The sequence below is a fragment of the Lagopus muta genome, chromosome 7 (genome assembly GCF_023343835.1).
Source record: "Lagopus muta isolate bLagMut1 chromosome 7, bLagMut1 primary, whole genome shotgun sequence".
In the NCBI taxonomy this organism is placed as follows: domain Eukaryota; kingdom Metazoa; phylum Chordata; class Aves; order Galliformes; family Phasianidae; genus Lagopus; species Lagopus muta.
In genome coordinates this window covers 19,975,303-19,997,152 of record NC_064439.1, presented here as the reverse complement: position 1 = coordinate 19,997,152, position 21,850 = coordinate 19,975,303, and the positions used below count along the sequence as shown (strand labels likewise).

At 39.1% G+C, this 21,850-nt stretch overlaps 1 protein-coding gene across 6 annotated transcripts in view; it reads right to left on the bottom strand.

The window, feature by feature from the left end:
- The window catches only part of RSU1 (Ras suppressor protein 1), a 98,217-nt gene that overhangs the window by 59,454 nt on the left and 16,913 nt on the right, over positions 1-21,850 (bottom strand). For all 6 annotated transcript variants that reach the window (XM_048951459.1, XM_048951462.1, XM_048951465.1 and 3 more), the window contains exons 4-7: positions 16,647-16,767; positions 12,354-12,472; positions 10,821-10,903; positions 10,436-10,550 (exon numbers count right to left, since the gene is read on the bottom strand). In XM_048951459.1, coding sequence (XP_048807416.1) covers positions 10,436-10,550; positions 10,821-10,903; positions 12,354-12,472; positions 16,647-16,767 — 438 coding nt within the window. The remainder of the gene's footprint in view (positions 1-10,435; positions 10,551-10,820; positions 10,904-12,353; positions 12,473-16,646; positions 16,768-21,850) is intronic.

Genomic DNA, 21,850 nt, shown 5'->3' with positions numbered 1-21,850 from the left:
AATTTAACGTAGCCTACAAGAACAAGCAACACACTCCCAAAACCTCAGTAGCAAGTTTCTTAGCTGAATTCTGAAGCCCCAAGCTGTTTCAGAAATGTACAGTCCAAGCAATGCTGCCGTATGTTTCTCATCTCCATGGGAAGCGCGCCCACTTCTAATCCTAAATACCACATGCCCATTTAAATGTAATTAATTGAAATAAATACTATTCTACTAAAGTTAAAGAAACCCTACAGCAAAAAGAGATCTGCTCAAGCAAAATGAACTGTTGACCTCCATGTCAAAGCAATCTCTCCATTTCTCTCTGCCTTCTGTTTGTCCCAGAAGATAGCAGGGGCAGCTAGATATATTACACCTTTCACAAGGATAACATTAATCATACTATGGACAATACTGGAGCACCCTCAACACTGGACCCAGACCCACTTCTCCCAGCACAGGAGCTCTGCACATCCACCAGGAGCAGTTGCTTGGGGAGCTGGCACCTCACCCAAAGGGCTTATTGAATAATTTAATGAAGCACTGTACTGTGAAATGTAACCACCCTTCTGTCTCTGTGGCAAGCCATCACCAGAGAACAGGTGCTTTTCCACAAGAGGACTAAAGGAGGGCTATCCACAAGAAAGGAAGAAGAACGAGGCACTGAATATTTTGAACTCTTCTCATACAACACCAAATTTCTATCTATCCCTGTAGGCAACGAAGAGCAAAAAATTAGGTGTGGTAGAGAGAGCTTGTCCCACCTTAGCAACACTGGGTGAAAAATGAAGGCTACCATTCCTGCCACAACTCAAGCAAACAGAGAACAAAGAAGCCTCCCAATTAAGTAGTGAAACATAGGATAAGAACGTGCCACTAGTCACATCTCAGAAGAGGTCATGTCCTGGCATCCTTTCCGTGTATCCAGCCAAATCACCTGTGAGCTGCACCACTGCCAATGCGAGGCAGAAGGCTGAATCTGCCTGCAGCAACAGCTCCAACATGGGCACAGCGGAGCCACACTGTGCAGCTGGACACCTCACAGATGTGTTCCCTCCAAACCACTTGCATAAATATGGTTTTTTGTTGTTGTTGTTTTATGGCAGCACTGTGCTAAGAAATACCTTTATTCAATCCCTGCGGCATCAGATCCATAGGCCAGAGAAAGAGATGTGGCAGATGTGCCCTTATGCACAGTGTCCAGCAGTAGCAGCACTCTGCCTCCAGGCTTTAAGGAACTTTATATACTGTTCTGCCACACAGATCACATCAAATCCCTCTGATATTTTCAGTAAGCAAAAGACAGGATTGCCTCTAGTAAAAATCCAGCACTGAAGATTCAATCACAAAGTACATCAGAGTTGGAGACTGCACTGCTCATTATTGGTGTGTTTTTTTCCATTCACATCACCTTATCAAAAACAATCCATTTATCATTAATAAAATTTAGTATAACTAGTAGACTACAACTGGATTTCTTTATAATGGACTCAAGCACACGCCCTCCTGGGTGACGTTTCAGGGAAAAGGCAGCTACGCTTCCCCTGCTCTTCTCTCAATAAATCTACCCTGCATGTGATCTCAAGCATGTTAGTTAATGTTTGTTATTTTCCTCAGTGCTGTTGAAATAAAAGTAGTTTGTGTGAACGCTCATATTTTGTTCTACTGCCAGCAAAGGCCAGAAGAGCTCATAAAAGCAGATAAAATGTTGCCTCCCCCAGTCTTGTTTGCAGAAAATAAGTGTCAGACCCAGCGATAATGCAACATATCACCATAAGGGTGTCTCCAGACTTACCAGGCTCCTCCTGTCGGTTAGATCTAGCAAACACCCCTTATATTCAACTATTTGTCACTCATCTTCTTGTGATGTATGGTATATCTGACGTATAATATTTACCTAATTGATGTATATTTAGAATACAGTAAGGTATGATTAGTATACATAGGCATTGCTTCAGTACAAAGTGGAAAAGAATGAATGCAACTGACTTGTCCTTTCCACTCCAACGCCCCTTGGCAACACTTTAAATACTTTGAAAAATTAAAAGGTGAAATAAAGTAATTAAAGAACTCTGACATTTGAAAAGTGAGCATTGGCATTCAGCATAAGAAGCATGATCCTAGCTGTAAAATGCCAGATCAACGCTTCTTTGTAGTGGTTTAAATTCATCCCTAGTGGAGCTTCATTAAAATCAATAGAATTCCAGCTGAAATAATTTGGGGCCTGTATACTGATATGTTTCCCTTCTGGTTCCTACTGATAATCTGCCTCACTTCCAACTTAGACTTTACAGTACCAACCTCCAGGAGAGTCCTCAAGCAGTAACACATTCATTTCAGTTATTCCTCTTAAGATTGCAATTTAAATGTTCTTTCCCTTTACAACACAAAGATCTTACTCTTTCAGTGTCATACAATAGGACAGGAGGAATGAAATAAAATTAATTTCTTTATTTAGATATAAATACCCTCAAATCCTGTTTTATTAAAGGCTAAGCAAGGGACCAGTCTACTATAATAAATTTAAACTGAAGCTGTATGTAAAAATATGTCTGTCCTGGATTGTTTTAGATTTGCCTTACACTACAGGGCTTACAATTTTTATTACTTTTGTGGCATGTGCTTTCCCTCTGAAGAGAGAGAGGTTGGTTCAAGTGTGAGGGTGGAAGAAATGTCATGACTACCAGATCATAAAAATGATACCAAAGCAATTAACTGTGAATACTGTCTTAAATTCCATTTCTTTTTAAAAAAGAAAACATATACAGATTCCTATGCCACAGAATGAACGTTATCAAAAGCAAATGATTTTTTACACAAGTCTTAAGTGCATGTAAGCTGTGGATCATTAACTCATATCATCCCTATAAAAGGGAAGATCATCTCTGCTTCGAAGATGCCTATCACTTTTGAAGGTGTAATGGAAGAGAGTAGACTCAAACGGTGCTTATAAGGGAGCAGTAAGGAGACACAGAGCACAGGAAGGACATCAGCAAAATGCGACTCAGTCTTTGGCATCAGATAAAATTATCATGAAAATAGTATGATAGCTCCATGACATTGTTGAGAATACATTTATTTATTAATGAGATACTATGGACTAAAAGAAAACAACCAGTAAACCTAAACCCAGACTGAAGCCTCCAGAAAATTAATCCCAGCAACATTTTTGTCCTCTGGCCTGTAAGTTATTTTACCAAAGAAGCTCTAACAGTATCATGTGGAGTCATCAGCACATCAGACAACCCTGAAATAGTATTGGTGCTGATTTTGTTTGGACAGAAGTTGTCTGTTTTACTTAACAGGGAAATCTCTGAACTTGAGGTTCAAGTCTCAAATAACTAGTCAGATGAAGTACATGCTAGTAAGGCAAACACTCTTCACAGCATCTGTCAGATAGAAGTAGGATGGAAGTTTTCTTCTTTCTGACCAGACGGGAATGCTGAAGCCTTGCCTGCAAGTGTAAGATGGGAAGTCCCAAGGAGTAGTCTGAACGAACAACACGAAAGGCAGACACTGAAGCCTAAGCCCATCCTCAGTTCTACAATTACTTTCAGGAACAGAAAACAAAAGTACAAACATGATCACATCACATTATTCTGAGTTTTGAGACTTAAGTGAAAATTTCCAATAACGAGTTCAGAGATGAGACCCTCTCTTGAATTTTCTCTTTAATGAGCTTTGCCCAGCTATTCCTGCATCAGTTCAGGAACTGAAGTGTTGAACTGTCTTAGTTAAAACAGAAAAACACGTAGTCTGAAAAACATTAGGAAATGGAGATTCTGCCACTGGTGTTTTGTTGAAACAGCTCATCGCTTTGTTAAAACACATTCTTCATTCCTGTTCTGGCCTGTCTCAGTTCCCCAGTACTGCAGCTTGCCCTTCTACAAGTGAGAAAGACTATGCTTTCTCCTCACAGTACCTGCAGGCACCAAGGTCAGTGCAGAAGGATGGCAGGAGGTGCCCCATGCGCAGAGCAGAAGTTCCCTGCAGCCCATGGGTACCAAAAGGAGCAGATGTCCATGTGCAGCCATGGAGGAGCCCATGCAGCAGCACCGGATGATGCCTGAAGGAGCTGCAGCCCACAAAGATCCCCTGCAAGAACAGGTTCTGGACAGAGTTGCACATTGTGGGAAGCAGCCTGCGGTGGGGCAGAAGGGCTGGGGGAGTTGACGCCTGCGGGGGCAGTGCTGGAGCAATGCCTGAAGGGCAGGCCCTGTGGTATGGAGCTGTATTGGAGCAGTGCTTGAAGCCCATGTGGGATCAGGAAGGACTGCATCTTGTAGGAAGGAACCCACATGGAACACAGGCTAGATTACGAAAGAGCACCAAAGACAAAGCAGCATGGACTGACTGCAGCCCCATTCCTTGTTTCCTGTGCTGAAGAAGGTGAAGGAGGTAAAAGAGGGTGGATGAGTGCAAGGTGTTTTTAGTGTGCCTTTAGATTTTTTTTTCCCACTCCTGTACTGTTATTAGCAAGCAATAATTTACATAAAACCCCCTCAGTTTAGTCTGTTTGCCTGTAATAGTAACGGGTGAGCAATCCACCCTGTCGTTATCCCAATCCTTGACCCCTTTTCCATCATACTTTCTTTTCTCCTCCTCTTCCTCTGAGGGAGCGAGAAAAACAAAGCAAAAGCAGACATCATGTCTTGAATTCTTTACTCTTGAAGTCAAGGTGAGGTGAAACGAGGCCAAATGGTACTGCTTCAGCCGCTGCTTTCATAATGCTAAGGGAAGAAGATTTTACTCTCAAGTATCTCAACCTTTCATAGGACTGAATTTCCTATGTCTTCTGAGATATTTACATGAAATTCCAACAAAATAACAAAGGTCAGCCAGAATCATTATAGCAAAGCATAATGGAGAAGGTAACAGTAGGAGACTTTCACTCAAGAATGTGTTAGAACTGAAGATGAAGCCTAGGAAAACAAGAGAATGTATGAAATATCAAACTTCTCCCTTAATCAACATTTCAAGTCTTATGTACAGCAGGAATATAGACCTAATCTGACAAATCCACAGTACCATATCCAAGTCAGAGGAAGACTAGTTAACTCTCCTGGATGAAGCTCTGGCAATTTCTACTATCGCTCCCCACAACAAATCTGACATCAGCAAGATGAGAAGTACAAACAATAAGCAATATTAACACTCACAGATGACAGCCACCAAGCAGGAGCTCATCCAGCCCAGGGCACGAGGCTCTGCCCTCAGCCCACAGCCTGCGCTAACAGCTCATACCCCCACACAGCAAACCTCACAGCATCGGCAGCCAAAGCCCCACGGCACGCAGCCTGCAAGCACAGGTACCAAGGCAACCGGCTCATGGCACTGTGTGGGTAGCTACAGGGAAGCAGAAAAGAAACAGCATTCTGACAAAAATCCAAGAAATTATTTCCAAGTGTTTTCTATATTCTTTCTAGTGTCACTCCAAATGACTTCTGGCCACGCTAGATTCATTTCTCCAACATTCCTAGTACAAGTAAGAGAGACCCCTGACTAGACAACCTATAAGAATTTGGAGGTTTTATTTCTCTTTCTTGGAAAGGTGAAACTGCTGGAAGTACCATTTACTTCACTGCTCCTTGTAGCAAACGCACAGTGCTGATGGGGATCTCTAGGAGCATGCCAGCAGTCACTGCAGCAGGCTCCCAGCGTGTCAACTGAGAATCCAAGAGACACAACGCACCACAGATGGGGTTTGGAATAAAAAGAATTAATATGATATCGAAGCAGTTAAACATCAGAGATGCTTCAATAGAACGGGAAGAATTACAGGCTTAGAGGATCAGCATCCCAATTTATTTTGAAATATTTTGCATATTTTACCAACTTCAGACTCCCAGGGGATTCTCAATTACACAAGAATTCAACAAAGCACTCTCACTGAAGGGTCCCTATCAGACCAAAATCTAGTTAATATAAGTTCAAAAAGGATTCACTGTACCTTCAAAACTTCCATTTAAACATAGCCTGCACAGTATTCAGCAGAATGAACCCAATTTTAGGTGCTATGAAAAGCATAAAAGGAATGTTTAACAACAACAAACACAGCTGTGACTGGCTCCAGGTACAGTACTCTTACTACAGTTCCCACAGAAGAGATACAATTATTTGCTAATAGAAACATTTTATGCTGATGATACTTGGAATCACAATGAAATCAACAACAGAAAAGGCTACACACACACTGTAGTCATCTGAGAGGCGACAGTAGGATTTGCCTATTTTTAAAACTAATATAAAATGAAATTTGAATTTTGGAAGTTGGGTAAGCGTTACAGCAGTGTAAGGAAATGAATACCTGCGGTGTAAGCCTAACAGATGGGCTACAGAAAATATCTTTCAAACATCTTTCTGGGTATAATGGAGCTTTGCAGTGTTCTTCCCATATGCCTCAATACTCATCAAGTGAGACATGGAAACAGTCAACTACATGAAGATCTATTTATGTTTATTTTTAAGCTTAAACTAAGCCTGAAATGAGAAATACAACAACAGCATTCACAAATTCTGTAAAAACACTTTCCTTATATAAATAATTTGACTACAAACTATCTTGTTAAGTACAATATTCTATTATTCCTTTACTAGTAAAGACTGTCCTATTGACCATCCTGGAAAATAACTTCTTCTGTTTATCCACTGCTAAGTTTATCAAAGCTTCTTAATATCTCACACCACTCTAGCCTTAGTCCTCAAAGTAGAAGCAGGTCTGGTTGGTTTTTTTGTTTGTTTTTTTTTCTTTTTTTAAATTGGCAAGGTATCCATTAGGTGTTCCAGCACTCAGAGCCGGTGTCCAGAGCCTGAGACACTCAGCTTCCAACAGGTGTCACAACCTGCCATGTGCAGATGTGAAAAGCGCTGCGACATAGGTAGAGTGCAGCGGTCATTGATACTGGAAGAAGAAAAGTTTGGTGCTTACCTGAAGAATATTTAGAAAAGAAATATCTTTTGTGAAATAAGTGATTCTTATGCTTGCACATGCCTGTTATAATTACCTAGGTAAACTGCCATTTCAATTAATATTAACTTGAGCAAATAACGGCAGCAACTACTTTGTGTAATTCATAAACTCCAGTCATTTCAAAAGCCTAAGGATTCCTTGAACTTTCTATTTAAAGCCAGTCCTTAATTCAAAGAAGATAATTCAGCCCTTTGAAATTAAAGAAATGGTGAAAGAATTACTTAACCACTCTGAGACACAGACCTAATTTACAGAAATGTTTTACTCTCCATAAAAGGAAACATGACTACTGTCCCTCTCAAGTTTGTATGGCTATTTTAAAGGGATGAGTTTCCTACTTCTCAAGCACGCCTTTCACTTGACTGTTCCTATCCTTGCAACCCATCACTCAAGGAAATCATTTCACCAACTAAAATTGTATGGAAGACTTAAAAGCCATCGATTCCAACATTAAGTTGATAATTAAACATGGATCCTTAGAAAACCTAGGGATAAGTTGCACACACAGGGCACCTACGTACATTTGGCTACAACTTTGTGAATAGTTGTGCACTGCATACTTAATCTTACACCGCTGACTCTGCTAAGAAACTCTTTTAAGAGTCGCATACAGGTCCATACAGTGAACTTAAAATGCTCTCATTGATCTTACTAATTGCATCTGCCACAGTACATGGTTCTTCTTTCTATTCAGCTTTCTTCCCAAACACCATTCCAATTGTTAAATGGTCAGAATACACAAAGTGACAGATTTAGTGCTTCCTTGGCAATTTATATAACTGACTGCAACTCTGTTGTTGCAGTGAATCATGATTTATTTGTCTCACAATGCAGCACGTAACCTTTTAAATGCTAGGGAAAAAAATGCCAGCGCCTCTTTAAAGTTTATATATGACTGCCCACCACCATTCCTCATGAACAGGGTTTTGAGAGACAAATGATAAAAACAAGCTGTGAATTCACCCACCAACTCCCGGCCATTTCCTGCATTCATCATCCACACACACTGTATTTACAGACAAGCATCCTCACCACGAGCACCAATACACTGCTCAGTCTCCTCACTTCCTCCGAGACAAGAATCCTTTCCTCAGGCTAACAGGAGGAGCACTGCTATGTGCAGACCAGGGCAACGCAGACAGGCCTCAGCCCTGACTCATGACACACTCGGTCACCTCAGGTGGAATTAGCACAGACAACACAGGTTTATCTACTGCTATCTCAGTTCCAAAACGTTGACCCCAATGCCTGTGTATGGCCTTTTCTCATATCTGCCTTACCATCCGTGTCTTCCTCTGCACTCACTTCCATTACCCTTTAGATTCAGTTCACTGTATTCCCTCCCCTTCTCATCCAGAAAAGCCGGTTTATTTGGCTGTTTATATTGTGCCCATCTCCCTGGTAAATGAACAGCTAATGAGTCACTGTTGTCCACCACTGCCCGAGCTACTAACGCTCATAAGGCAGTCACAAGCCTTCAGAACCTTTAATTAAGAAAGCGATAATGAGAGAGGAAAGACTGTTTACTTTAAACGGACCAGCAGTGCCTCCAATTAACGAAATAGGACCCGCTCATTGAAAAGCTATTTATCCAACATGCACTGCACAAAGTATTTGGATAATTCTTACATTATAATTCAATTTTAAAAATGTAGGAGGGAGAACTCAGGAAGTAGACTTTTTTTTTCCCCCCCACAAATGGCACCTATGGAATTAGTAGTCCATTCATTAGAGTTCAACACCACCCTTCCTCAGTATATTTTAAAACCATCTGCAAAGGAACGCTCTTCTAAATTGTCCTTATTCGCAAAAGGGCAAACAGGGCTGCAGACCCAAAGTTACTTCCAGGCATTCAGCAGACTCATTAGCTCCCTACCTTAGCTCAAAGACCAGCCCCAAAGCCCACTTGGTGTCCTATTTATCAAACCCCATTCCCTGTTTTCTTAAATGTCTAACAAACAAGCAAAACATTTCTTCTAGACTTCAGAGCAACGTTCTCTGGAAATATATCACAGAATTTGAGTTATTATAGGTATTTGATATTATTTTAGTTACAGGAGTGGTATAAACTGTGATATAAATTAGGCCAATCAATCATGAATGAGGATACTGGGCATGACCATAAGATGAAACACTGGGAAATTCATGCATGGCTTAGAAGTATAGTCTATAGAAGAGCAGCTGAATAATAAAGAACAGATGACAAGCTGTGTCAGTGCACCTTGCCTGGATCAAGTAGGTCAAAATTACAAGCCCTTTTCCTACCCAATTAGTAGCAATAGTATTCTAGAACGCAAACAAACGTTAACTAGAAAGGAAAAATGCTCCCTCCCCTTACCTATTTGAAATTGTGCAGATCAATGCAAAACAAACATCAGAAATTTTGTTTTAAGTGTTTCCATTTAGTTTGGACAATGACAGTAAAACTACTTAAAGTGAATTTGCTGTTACGCTTGTAAGGCAGCAGTGTGTTTAGAGCATTCAGTTAGCCACAGAAGATGGTTAGACTCAGTTCAGCATTTAATTTCAGAAAAAAAGCAACGCTGTAACTTAGGAATCTACAGAAATGTACAGATATTGCACGTCTCTTTCAACTGCAGTGATGTTTTAGACATTATAAATATGACTAACCAAAAGCTAAAGCTATACCTCACTGTCATGAAAAAAAGTATGAATCTATAGAAAAAAGCAGCTTTCATCCACCAAGGAAAAAAAAAAAAAGATAGATCATATTTGCTACATGATCTATCTACAAAATTATGGTAGGTAAATTATCGAAGTCAAAATAAACTTCCATTTTGCCTTTGCCACACACATAAAAGGGAATACTGCAATGCAAACTCATCAAAATCAATACTTCAGTTTCAAAGAAAAATTCTACCTTCTAGGTCGAAAGGAGTTGCTGTATGTGAAATAATCATAACTACAAATGGCCAATAATGCAAATTCAAAGTACGTCATCAACCAGCTCCACTGCTTTAAAAGCTCTTAACTCACTACTGCAGGCCACTGAAAGAGAGAATTGAAAAATCCTCTGACTTTGCTAATATTTTCTTCAAGTCGATCAAACTTTACAAGAACAGTCACAAATAAGTTACTTACACTGTTTAACATAATTTTGGCTGATCCAAATAGCGTTTACAAAATCCAGACAGAGAAAATAACAGTTTAACAGATCCTGTATCTATTATACAGGATATATTATAAAAAGCAGAACTGACAGTCAGGTCTACTAATACACAAGGAATACATAACAGGTAAAAATCTAATAAAATGAAACAAGCAACATCTTCTGGCCCTTCCTGGGTATCCAGAAGATGTGAAAAAGTATTTCTTCGGGGGAAAGCAAGTATTTAACAGCAATTATAACTTTAACTTTAGCACAATAATTTCTTAAGGGTTTAACATCAGACTTCGTTTCAGAGGAAATACAATGCATTGTTATTGCTATTATTCAAATAAATAAATGATCATTCGTGATCTTACCTAGTTCTGGGGGCAACACAGTAAGACGATTTCCCTGGATATGAAGTTCCTTAAGCTGAGTGAGCTCCCCAATTTCTTTAGGCAGTGATATCAGGTCATTGTCTCTAAGGCTCAGCTAAGAGTGATCATAAAGAAGTCAGAACAATTTTTGGTTAGCCTAAAGCAGCCTAAAACTGAACTATACTCTATCTTGCCTCCCCCCGCTTCTGAACACTCGATTCTTTCAATTTATTTACAAGTGTCTGCTGATGAACAAGAAACAGTTCCAGGTTTAGTGGCCTATTCCTGAAAACACACTCCACTACTTCTCAAATTGACTAGATTCTATTCCTACAAGCATTGCAAAAGTGAATTGATTTTCCAAGAATTTAGATAAATTACTTACTATCTGCAACTTTGTGAGCTTCCCAATATCTGGCGGCAGGATTTCAAAATCGTTGTCACTTAGATAGAGTGCACGCAGGGTGGCTGCAAATTAAATAGCAATATATAAACAGGGTGGCATATAACCCAACCATTTGAGGTCTAATCAATAAAAGGGAGTCAGGTTTGATTAATAACCCTGACTTGGTGAAAAGCCTTTGACATACCCAGGGCTCACGATAATAACAAGCAGGTCAAACTTAGATTTACTGGCTTATTACATTGTTGGTGAGTTCAGGAAAACATCTATATTCAAAAAGGACTGACACAATTAACAATTTCTACAATAGTAGACTGTGGCAGGTTCTGGCATATAGTCTCAATGCTCAGCTGTCAGAATGGAGTCATTACTCTTTATTATCCCCCCATTCTTATTTATCACACCAATCTGCATCCTAACAAACAAAAAAATCAGCTGAGTTTATGGTCAAATACACATCTATATTAAGCTCTATAGAAAGCACAGAATAAGGCTGGGAAAGAGTTCTTAAAAGGAAGTAATAGGGCAGGCTCAAATGATATAATTTGTAATTTACACAGTGCCCATGAAATACACAGGAGAAAAAAAAAAAAAAAATGAGATGACTTAGCACAACTTCGTATACTGAATAAGCATACTTGACAGGTTTTTGAAGAAAAAATTAAAATGGAAACTCATAAAGAGAGGAGATTCTGATTTTCTCATGCACTGTATTCAACCTCCTTTTATTTCATTATATGCGACCATTTTTAATAAAGCTTACTTATAAATTTCCTTCTGTCAGGTTACAACCACAGAATCTGTTCCAGACTGCAGCATCCCTTCCTCTGTCCTCATTTATCACTCTTGCTAGTTAATGCACTGATCATGAAGCTACTTCAGCTTAGTATCCAGAACACACTGGTAAGGTAGCAGCAGAATCACTGGAAGCCAGAAAGTGCCAGAATTCAAGTTGCTTAGGCAACCATAATGCAACTCTTCTGCACATATGCATTACAATATCTTTAACTATGTGAGCATATTTTCTAACATGAGCAAAGATCAGCTCATTTTTGCTATCCGTCTGCCAAACCTTGTAACCTTAGCATGTTTTTTGGATGTTTTTAACATATTGATCACTTCAACACTCCCAAGCTGTTAAAACTGTTTCCATAATTAACCATCACAAACACAATTGTTTCCAGAGTCAACATAAAACAGTTGCTTTGCAAAACAGTTTATTCTCCTCTGGAGCTTGTGAGCCTACACAATGTCTGAACTGAACATGGGGACAAGGGAAATATTACTCAGAAGAAAAATAAGTAAGTCTTCTCATGTCCAAAGATGTCAGATAACTGTACATCAGTGATAAATATCGTTGAACTGTGTAGAAATATTCAGGAGGTATTCAAAGACGAAAAACATAAATAAGGAAAACGTCTGTTAGAGTTTGGTCTCCATCAAATAAATTTCAACTGCAGAAAGCAAAGCACCATATCACAAAGATTTGTAGAGGTTTTTTAAGAAGTTCCTTACTCAGATAGAAGAAGTTTCCAGGTAGAGAATTTTCATTTAAATTGTTGTAAGTCAAGTCAAGAACCTCCAGTGCTGGTAAAGATCCAAACCCCCTTGGCAAGGTATTTAATCTGTTCATGCTGTACGTGAGAGAAAAAAAAAAAAAAAAAAAAAAAAAACATGACATCAGTATGCTTTTCATCTGGCAGGAATAACGAACAACATTTTCATTTCTAAAAAATTCTAACCTACACCAGACTTCATTTTTCTTTTGTTTGCTATTAGATAGCAAGCAACTCTTCTGTGATGCAGACTTTTCTAAGCTCTCACTTTGATAAGTATTCCCAAAATTTATGTCTTTACTATACAGGCACCCCGCCTTGCTGATCAAAGAGCCACACCTGAAAAAGGAAGCAAAAGGGAAAGGGGTGCTGTGCTCAGCTTGAGCAATGTGCCATGGAGCAATTGGTCCTTGGCAGGTGAGCCATCTTCTAGCTAACTAAACCATGAATCACTGTTTTGTACCTCACAGCATTTTGACCATCTGCTACCCCCCACAGCAGGTATTTCTTCACCACAGTACCAGACACAAGGAGGAATACTTCAGCTCTACAGCATTTACACCCGTCAGAAGCTGCTGTTCTTAAGACTACCACATTTGTGCTTTCACTATAGGTGTACAGGGAGCACAAATGCAAAAAGAAGTTGCCCCACTGATTGATAAGGCTTAAAGCTCATTCAAACAGTCTGACAGGGTTCAGGATAGCAGTTCCCATTGGCAGCAGCCATAACTATAAGGGGAAAACTGACAGAATGAAAAGATTTGTCTGCTAACCTGGAGCAGACAGGCTACAGAAGACAATAACTTCCATCTAAACTCAAATGGCTGGAATTAAAGGACTCAGGTAACATCTAAAATGGCTGCAATGATGAAGGAAGGCAAGCAGCTGGAGATGATATTCAAACACTCTCACTGTTTGTAGATAAAGTAAAGCTCTCGCTGATTACCACTGAACTACCAGTTTGTTATTTATATTGTCTTCAGGGCATGCACACCAGATACAAAGTTGGATTTGCTTCATTTGTCACCAAGGTTTGAAAACAGAACAGAGAAGACAGACATCTTCAGGAACAGTGTGAAAGATTACATGTAGTTATTTTAAGGAATAGGAATTTGTTTCTACGTGATTTGGGGAAACAAACATGACTTTCCATATTATCTTTAAATATATACTTAATATATTTAAAATATACTTAATATAGAAGCGATAAACAGCAATAGCCACAACTGAAGTGTACACTTAAGTGTAACGTAGCACTAAGAACACTCAGGTCAACACTCAGGTACTGACAAATTTTAGCACCCAATGAAGATCTTGACACTAATCTCTTAGGCCTTCCCTCCTCCATGCAGTGCTTGTTAAACACTTCATTATATCATGTGACAAATACTGTGAAAGACATCATAAGGACTATTAATCAGTCTACTTGTTCTACACTTGGGCACATGGAGCTGAAAAATGAAGACACCCAGGCTTCAGAAGATAGCTACAGGGCTGGGTGTGTATGTTCAGAATGGTAGCAACAGCAGGAACAGTGGCAGACCAAGCATGCTCTGGAATAGTTTGTATAGTCACCATCATTAAATACAGTAACTTGAGGACCACTATATTAAGCTGTTTAAAAAATAAAAGAAAAATAGAAAATCCTATCTTCGGGCTCCTATAAAAGCTTTTAACCATTGAATACATATGTACCTTATGCTATTTTTTTTAATTTCAGTAAATGGATCTGCAGTGCTGAGTCCATGCCTTTCAAGTCCCTAGTGCAGATGGCCCAAATATGGATTGAGAATATATCTGTGCCTTTGCTTTTGGCACTGTTTTAGTTGATTGGAATCATCTCACTCATTTGTCTGCACATGTAGAAAAGTACATTCTCACTGAGCACAGCAGTACTTAAAATCATGAGATGAATATTAAGAAATGCCAAAGTTACTTCCACATGCTGTTAACAAACCCAGATTTAATAAACCATTTATAGTACACAACAAGACAGACTCCATTTGATATGTGATGTGCAGAAGAGATACAGCTGACTTTACCATTAGCACATCAGCTAGACCCCAATTTAACAGACTCATTAATGTAATTAAAAAGGATCAGGTAGCAAGAGTCAAACATTTGTAAAGGACTTAGTCCCAGAAGAATTCTGCAGAATTAAAATCCTAATCTTCCCGTCATGGATCTCCTGTGAAGAACCTTGCCCACAGTAATTGCATATTCATGCTAGTAGGATGCCTTACCTACAGCGAGTGGTAAGTGGGAAAACAGACACCCCTGTCCTACAAAGCACGTGCACTTTGTATTACTGCTGAAGTGGCAGCTGCTAAGATACAGAAGAACAATCTCCACTGTTACTCCTAGAGATTTGCCACTGCTTTTAGAAACAGTTTTTATTAAATAAGACTAAAAGCAGCTGCTTTTTCAGTAGTAAAAGGAGACGACTGTCCCAGTGGTCTTCCCTTTTGCAGGCAAAGAATAGGAAGAGAAAGAGTATCCTGTTTGTAACAGACAGAATAAATCTATTCTCTGGCATAGAAAGAGAATTAGCCAAGGACTACTCAAACAAAATTTCCCATTTCATTTTCAGTGTAGCAGTACACCTTCCATTTCCTACCATACCTCTTGACCCTTCTGCATTGAAATCCTCACAGAAATATTCTTACTCAAGCTATCCCTCTCCTATAGCAGGCTGTTTTGATGCCTTGAGTGTACGCACGTGCTCAGCAGGTGACAAGAGGGTTCCCACCCACCCTCACTAGTAGAGCAGGACAGTTTGTCCTTAAATTAACTCCAAGAACTTCTGAACATTTTGCAGAACTATACTCCAGGCTGTAAATCCTGAGCTTGGGGGATGGCAGACCTCTAGAAAGACCGTTTAAATTACAAAATTCTTGCATGTTCCTTCCAACTCAGAATACTTTATGATTCTACAATTGTAGACATTGCAGTTCCAGACCTAAACCACCAGTTAAGTAACAAATTGTTCCCAAATGTCTCCTGTTCTTAATCCCAAAAGGACTTGCAAAAGACATTAATGGAGGGAAAAAAAAAAAACAAAACAAAAAAAACAGGAAAAGTGTTGAAGACCCATATCTGAATTACGCTAACACTTGTCACTTCTCTAATTCATGGAAAGAACTCAAATTCTTCCTCCCTCCATAGAAGGTGGCACTTCTATATGCCTTTCTAAAATGGCCAAACCCCAAGTTGCAAAGTTCCAATTCTCAGAGCAAATATTAATTCATGATCATTTCCAAGTTCAGACAGCTATTAGGGCCCGCTAGAGATCTAAAGTGATCAAATGAAGACCCGACAAGACACATCATCTTGAAAATGTTTCTTTGCATGCCAACAGCTCAGGAAGCAATTCAATTATCTGCACTTTACAAAAGTACCCAAAGCTGGATACTTAAAGCCTAGTCAAAGTTATTAGATATTTCAAATAGTAAAACAAACTCAGTTAAATTAAGGTTTCCAAAAGCTGAATTTATAATACAAACATTCTTTCCATGAGAAGCCTACAAAATTAAAGCTTCTCCTCACCAAGGCTTTCCTAAGTAGCTACACTTTAATGCGTCCAATTAGTTTCAAGAAACTTCATTTCAGGTTCATTTTAATAATTCAAGAAAGTCTTCTTCTACTGTAGTTATAATGGAGTGTCACCAACTCTACTTGAACACGGTACCTGAACACTTAACAGGAGTTTCTCTGATTCTAATTCAGCCAGTACCATCTTGTTGAATGAAATGCATACCATATTCAACAAGGACTCGCAGCTGCCTCTATAGATTTAATTAAAATTGAAGTTTCTTTAATCACAGATTTGTGTCTTTGGAATTAAAGTCCCAAATTAACATACAAAATTTAACATTCCTTTTAACTTTTTACAAAGCAGAGCATAAAAATCAAGGCTGGCTCTTGCCAGAGAATTAAGTGACAGTTGTTAAGAAAGTAAAACACGTTACTTCTTGGGTCTGACTTCAGCATTAGGTGAATAAAGTTGTTTTTTGCCCTTAAATAGTTATCAGTATATCAGAGTAAATGCTTGATCACTCTTAGGTATCTGATTATCCAGAACACTAGCTAAGCACTCTCAACAAGATAGTCAAGAGTTACATACATGGTTACATTCAAGTTCTCATCACATTTTCAAAAAGAAACTTAAATAGCAAAAATAAGATTTAAGCTCAGCTGCGATAGCCTTTGACAACATCTCCATTACAGCAAGTTTTAGCATTAGGATACGCACCCAAGATTCAGGTGTTTGAGCTTCTGAAGGCTGCTAATCTGTGTAGGCAGCTCCTCAATCTGGTTGTTGAAAAAGTTGAGCACTTCTATGTTTCTCAGGTCTGCGATGTTTGCTGGCACAGCTGTGAGAAAGTTTTCACAGTAAGAGACTGCAGTTAGGGCAAGCTACACAGACTACAGGCTCCACTAGCACCTGTCTTCTGTTGTTTGTATAGATGTTGTTTCTACCCAGCTGCTAAGAGCTACCTGCAATTAAAGGAATGCCTGTATTAAAGAAGCTTCCTGTGTAGCACCAGCTCTCCTTACCAACACGAATCACTTGGTACTCTTCAGAAGATTACAGCTATTCTTATTGACCGGAGTACCTTACAGGAAAGCCACAACAGAGAAACAAGCACAACAAACTCTCTCACGGACCTGCTGATTGCTCAAATAATCTCACATCCAAGTTCCTATCTGCTACTATTCAACAGCGATTACAGAAATTTAACTTCAGCCCTAAAAGATGAACAGTTTAGCCAAGCCAGTTAATGACTACCTCCAATGAGTGAGTATCCGATCAATACACATACATGGTTACATTCAATTGCACACAAATCAATACCTGGTAATTTAGAAACATGAACAGTAAGGCAGAAGGATGTGCCTGTGCAGATGAGGTTAAAACACTCCCCAGATTTGCATCTTCCCCCCCTATAACTAAAGTTTACATAAAAGGAGGCTGACAGACAGCCTGCACTGAAGCTTGCACTGGTGTTCAATATTCACCTTGGCTCAGTCTTAATTAAAACTGCAGCAGGATCCCATAGAACACACATTTAAATAATTGGAAGATTTTATGAGGCCATGATTTGCATTTATTTGGTGGCATGAGGCAATCTCAGTCTTAAAATGGAATCAATAATGTTTACAAAGCAGACCATTATAGCGCGTCACATCTAGTAGATTATAAGTGTAATTACATTGTTCACAATAATGGGATTCCCTAACAAACATTTTAATTATACTACATAAATATTACTATGGAGGGTCATATTCATCACAGGAGATTTTTAACATACTTTTTATTAAGTCATTAAGGCAAATCTTAATATTTAAAAGCCTTCCCTTTGTGGTATATTTCAACTGGTCCATGCGTATCCATAACTCAGCAACGGCAAGAATTAAGCATCTTCAGAAAGGCAAGGGTAATGTACTGCTACCATTGTTTTAAATTATTCCCTAACAGAAGTTAACTAAGGATTTTAATTGACATAATTCAGCTGCTTCCAGCCTCAATATTTCAAAAGAACAGTAATTACCACTATTAAAATGTTTTCCTTTCAGAAATTAGACTTTATAATTTGACTTTGATGAGACATAATGGACTGGCAAACCATTTCTGCTCTTTTCAAAGAGATGCTACATTCATGCAAGATTAGGGAATAGACGCATTAGCAAATACAGGTTTTAAGTTTAGTCCCAAAGCCTAAGCAACTCAGAGATCAAGAGCAGTTCTCCTTCAGTTTTACTGTTGATACAGTTAATAACAACTTTCACCTTTTTGACAGCATAAAAGATTATACTATCCTAGAGAAATCAGTTCAATCTAACACCACACGTTATGCAAAGCTAGGCTGCAGGAACACTGAAACCACTTCAAGTTCAGCAGACAAGCCTTACCAAACCTAACTTCACTGGGGCAAGTCAGTTCTGCATTTCAACTATTCAGGCTGAAAACCATCACAAAACACTTGAAAAATGATCTCAAAAGTCAACTAAAAGCATGCTTGGCATCAAGATCAGTACTATCATTATAAACACAGGGACAAGTACCCTCCCAGTGGCCTGGCAGAGTTATGGATTACCTCGAACCAATGATGCTGATTTAGTAGATTTGCCTCTTCAAATACCTGTTCAAAATAGCTTGTTTCCCCCTTATGAATAATTTGAGCTAGCCTCTCATTTCTGACTTGGGCTATGAGATTCTGTAGAGGAGGAATCATTTCAAAGAAGAAGGTGAACAGCCCTCAAAAATAGAAGTCTTCATTTTACCAGTAAAACCCCACATGAAACTACCTGTGAAAAGACAATGCCTAGATACTGAGACAGGAAGAGAATGGCTTCCCAAGATTTGCTCTTGCAGTCTGCACTTGTACTGGAGGAACCTGTTTAAGTGGGTTACACACTGAAGAGTTTCAAATTATATCCACTCATCCCACTTGCAAACACGGGGGAAAACTTAACATCCAGCGGCTAGTTTATCAGAGATTTTTAATTTGGTTTCCTTTTGTCAGGGTATGGGTGTGAGTAAGTGTCCCTCGTGAACAAGAGCAGCTGAACCCTTGCCCAGTGGCTGCTAGGTATCCAATATATCTGTACAATTCCCACATACTGTTGTGAATCACTCTTAGGATACTACTATATTACACTTCCTCTTATTATTTCCTTCAAGCTATACTAAAAACTGCCTAGCTAAGCAGGTTATGGAAAAGACTATCATTTTAGCAAAGGATTTGGATGAAATACTTTGTGGCAGCCTTTTAAATCAAAAATAAAGCCCTAATCAACACACACACACACACACATATATATATTAATTGGGTAGGGGGTAGAAGTATTTTGTGAGAAGGAAAATTGTGAGAGGGAAAACAAAGGTTGCTTGAGATTTGTGGCAGGGGAGAAAGGGCCTTTTTTCTGCCATGGCTTATTTTCTGATTCAACAATTTAGATTCATTTTGTATATGAAGGAATGCTCTATGGATTCTAAGAAGCAGAAGACTGAAATTAACTCCAGTGTTGCCCTCATAACTAAACTACACAGATTCAGTACTGTCATGTCAAGAGATGAGCAACACTCAAGAAAAGTTGATGAGGCATCATGTTCTTTCATCTCAGCCTTGCACGACTAAACATCCTTACTATCAACACACTGCTAAGTTGCAGAGTTCTTCACAGACTTACAGCAGACTGCCAAATACCAAGAAATTCAAGTTCTGGCAATTCTGAATTCCACTCGAGTCACCTTCGCATGATGAGCTGTGAGAATGAACTGTCAGCATCCTGGTTCCATTCACCCACATATTTACAGTAAGATCCGCAGTCTTAGCAACTCCTCTAAGACCATCTGCTGCCCAATGCCATTAACAACTAAACTCCTCCCCAGCAAATGCTAGTAAAAGTTTGCAGCCCAATGCTTTGCATTTTCCCGTGAAGCTTCAGTCACATCACAAAACACCATTCATATTAAGCTTCACATTGCAAGACCAGACAAAGCTTCCTTCCCCTTGTTCAACACTGGGAATTGCATACAGAGATTCACTGTAACAGCTATAGACTTAATCTTGATGTCAAGAGCTTGGCTGAGAGGCAGAGTCTATAAGCTGCACATGAAGCAGCAAGAGATCTTTCTTCATGCTCCTGCAAATAAATATTGGCAACTTGTTATACTTCAAAGGGTTTAAGAACAAACAGGCTCTTTTCCACCCTGACATTAGTGACAATTCTTCAGGAATGAAAATAGCTCTTAAGGGCAGCCTTTCACTCAAAGCATAACTTTATTCCTATGTAAGAGCAGCTGTTCAGTAGTTCTGCTATGAGTTCCAAAACATTCATATGGTAAATTAAACAGCACTGTTCAGAACCTGTATAGCTCCACATCTAAGTGTCCTGGACCCAGATCTCAGTTTCTCTCCACACAGTGAGCCAGCAGCCATCACAAGACTACCTACTTGAAAGTCTGATGTTGCCCTCTGTTGGAGAATAAATACTGGGTTAGCTCCATCTTTTAGCTGAGCCAGCTATTGTGCTAGGAACATTTGTATCAGTTAAAGCACCCTGGAGTAAAATTTATCTCAGATGTAACCCTTCCCAGTAAAGCAGGGAGTCTGAGGTTCTCTTGTCTTTGATTTGGGTTTCCATACAATTCCTCCGAGGTGGCAGAGCCCTTCACAGCTGAAAATGAGCCTGCCTTCTGGTAAGTCTCAATTTCTGAGAACGATCTCCTGGATCATTCTACAGAGCACTGGAAAACAGTTAAAAAAAAAAAAAAAAAAAAAAAGAAACATCACAATTTTAGATGTAAACAAACTCAGGTGTTTGCAAGATTAAGTCTCTCTTTGTTTTTCATCTATGAGATGAAGCACAGACTGTTTTTTGGTGGGTTTTTTTTTTTTTTGCATTTAGTATGCATTGACATTAATTCAAACATTCCTGAGAACTGTAGAAGACTGATCAAAATTTATATTTTACTTCTACCTTGTGAAGGAAAACAGCTCATACTGTTGATGAACTATCAGTTGGAGGAGGGAACTGAGTTAGTGAAAGTACAAGCCTTCAGGAGCAGAGTACATGATACGTAAACTGAGAGAAACATTTCAATTCATTTATATCTCAACATTGAATGTTCAAAATAAATATTTTCCCACAGCTGCTTGGAAAAGCAGCATCCACAACACCTGCCTATTCATAAAACTGTGAACCAAGTAATCTCTTCAATAAATGTTATTCAAAGGTTACAAAAACCTCCCATTTAATCCAACGGGTTTTGAATCAGACATCAACTTATAAGGATTTTAATTACTTAAGGTTATTTTCTTTGACGCTATCATGCTTAGAAACTTCAAGCTGCAGAAACTCTTTTTTCCAGAATGCTTCTCCAGTTAATGAACTAATTAGGCAGCACCTAGGAACATGACATTAAGTAGAACCTTTAAAGGTTCTAAGGGAATATTTATCCAGAAGAGCTATTAAAATATAAATCTCTTTTCTGACAAGTAGTACTGAGTCTATGCCAGTTTCTCATTAAACCATTCCATTTATAAGCAGGTCAAGAGTAATAGAGAGTAAAGAGAACTCTGCAGAACTTTGGGAGTGCCATAGTCTGGTGTAGATCTCAAGCAGCATTTTCTTGCCAAAAAGCAAGAATCTGCTCAAACCTACAAGGAAACCTTTGGGCCACAGCGTAACAAACCCCGTTCTGCAGAGCGTTGCTAATCCAGTTAGCTCCACAGGAACTTTGCATGAGTAAGGATCCCTTAGAGTAAAGGTCACAGACACATGAAATGTTACTCACATTTCATGGGGGAGGAAGAATTTCAAATACGAAATATATAACGCATTCCGTGCATCCAGTGCAACTGTACTCACAGAGCTGGAGTCAGGTTCAGATTAATTTAACAGGAATTCTGTTATACTGAGAGAAGCAATCAGCTTCACCAAAATGAA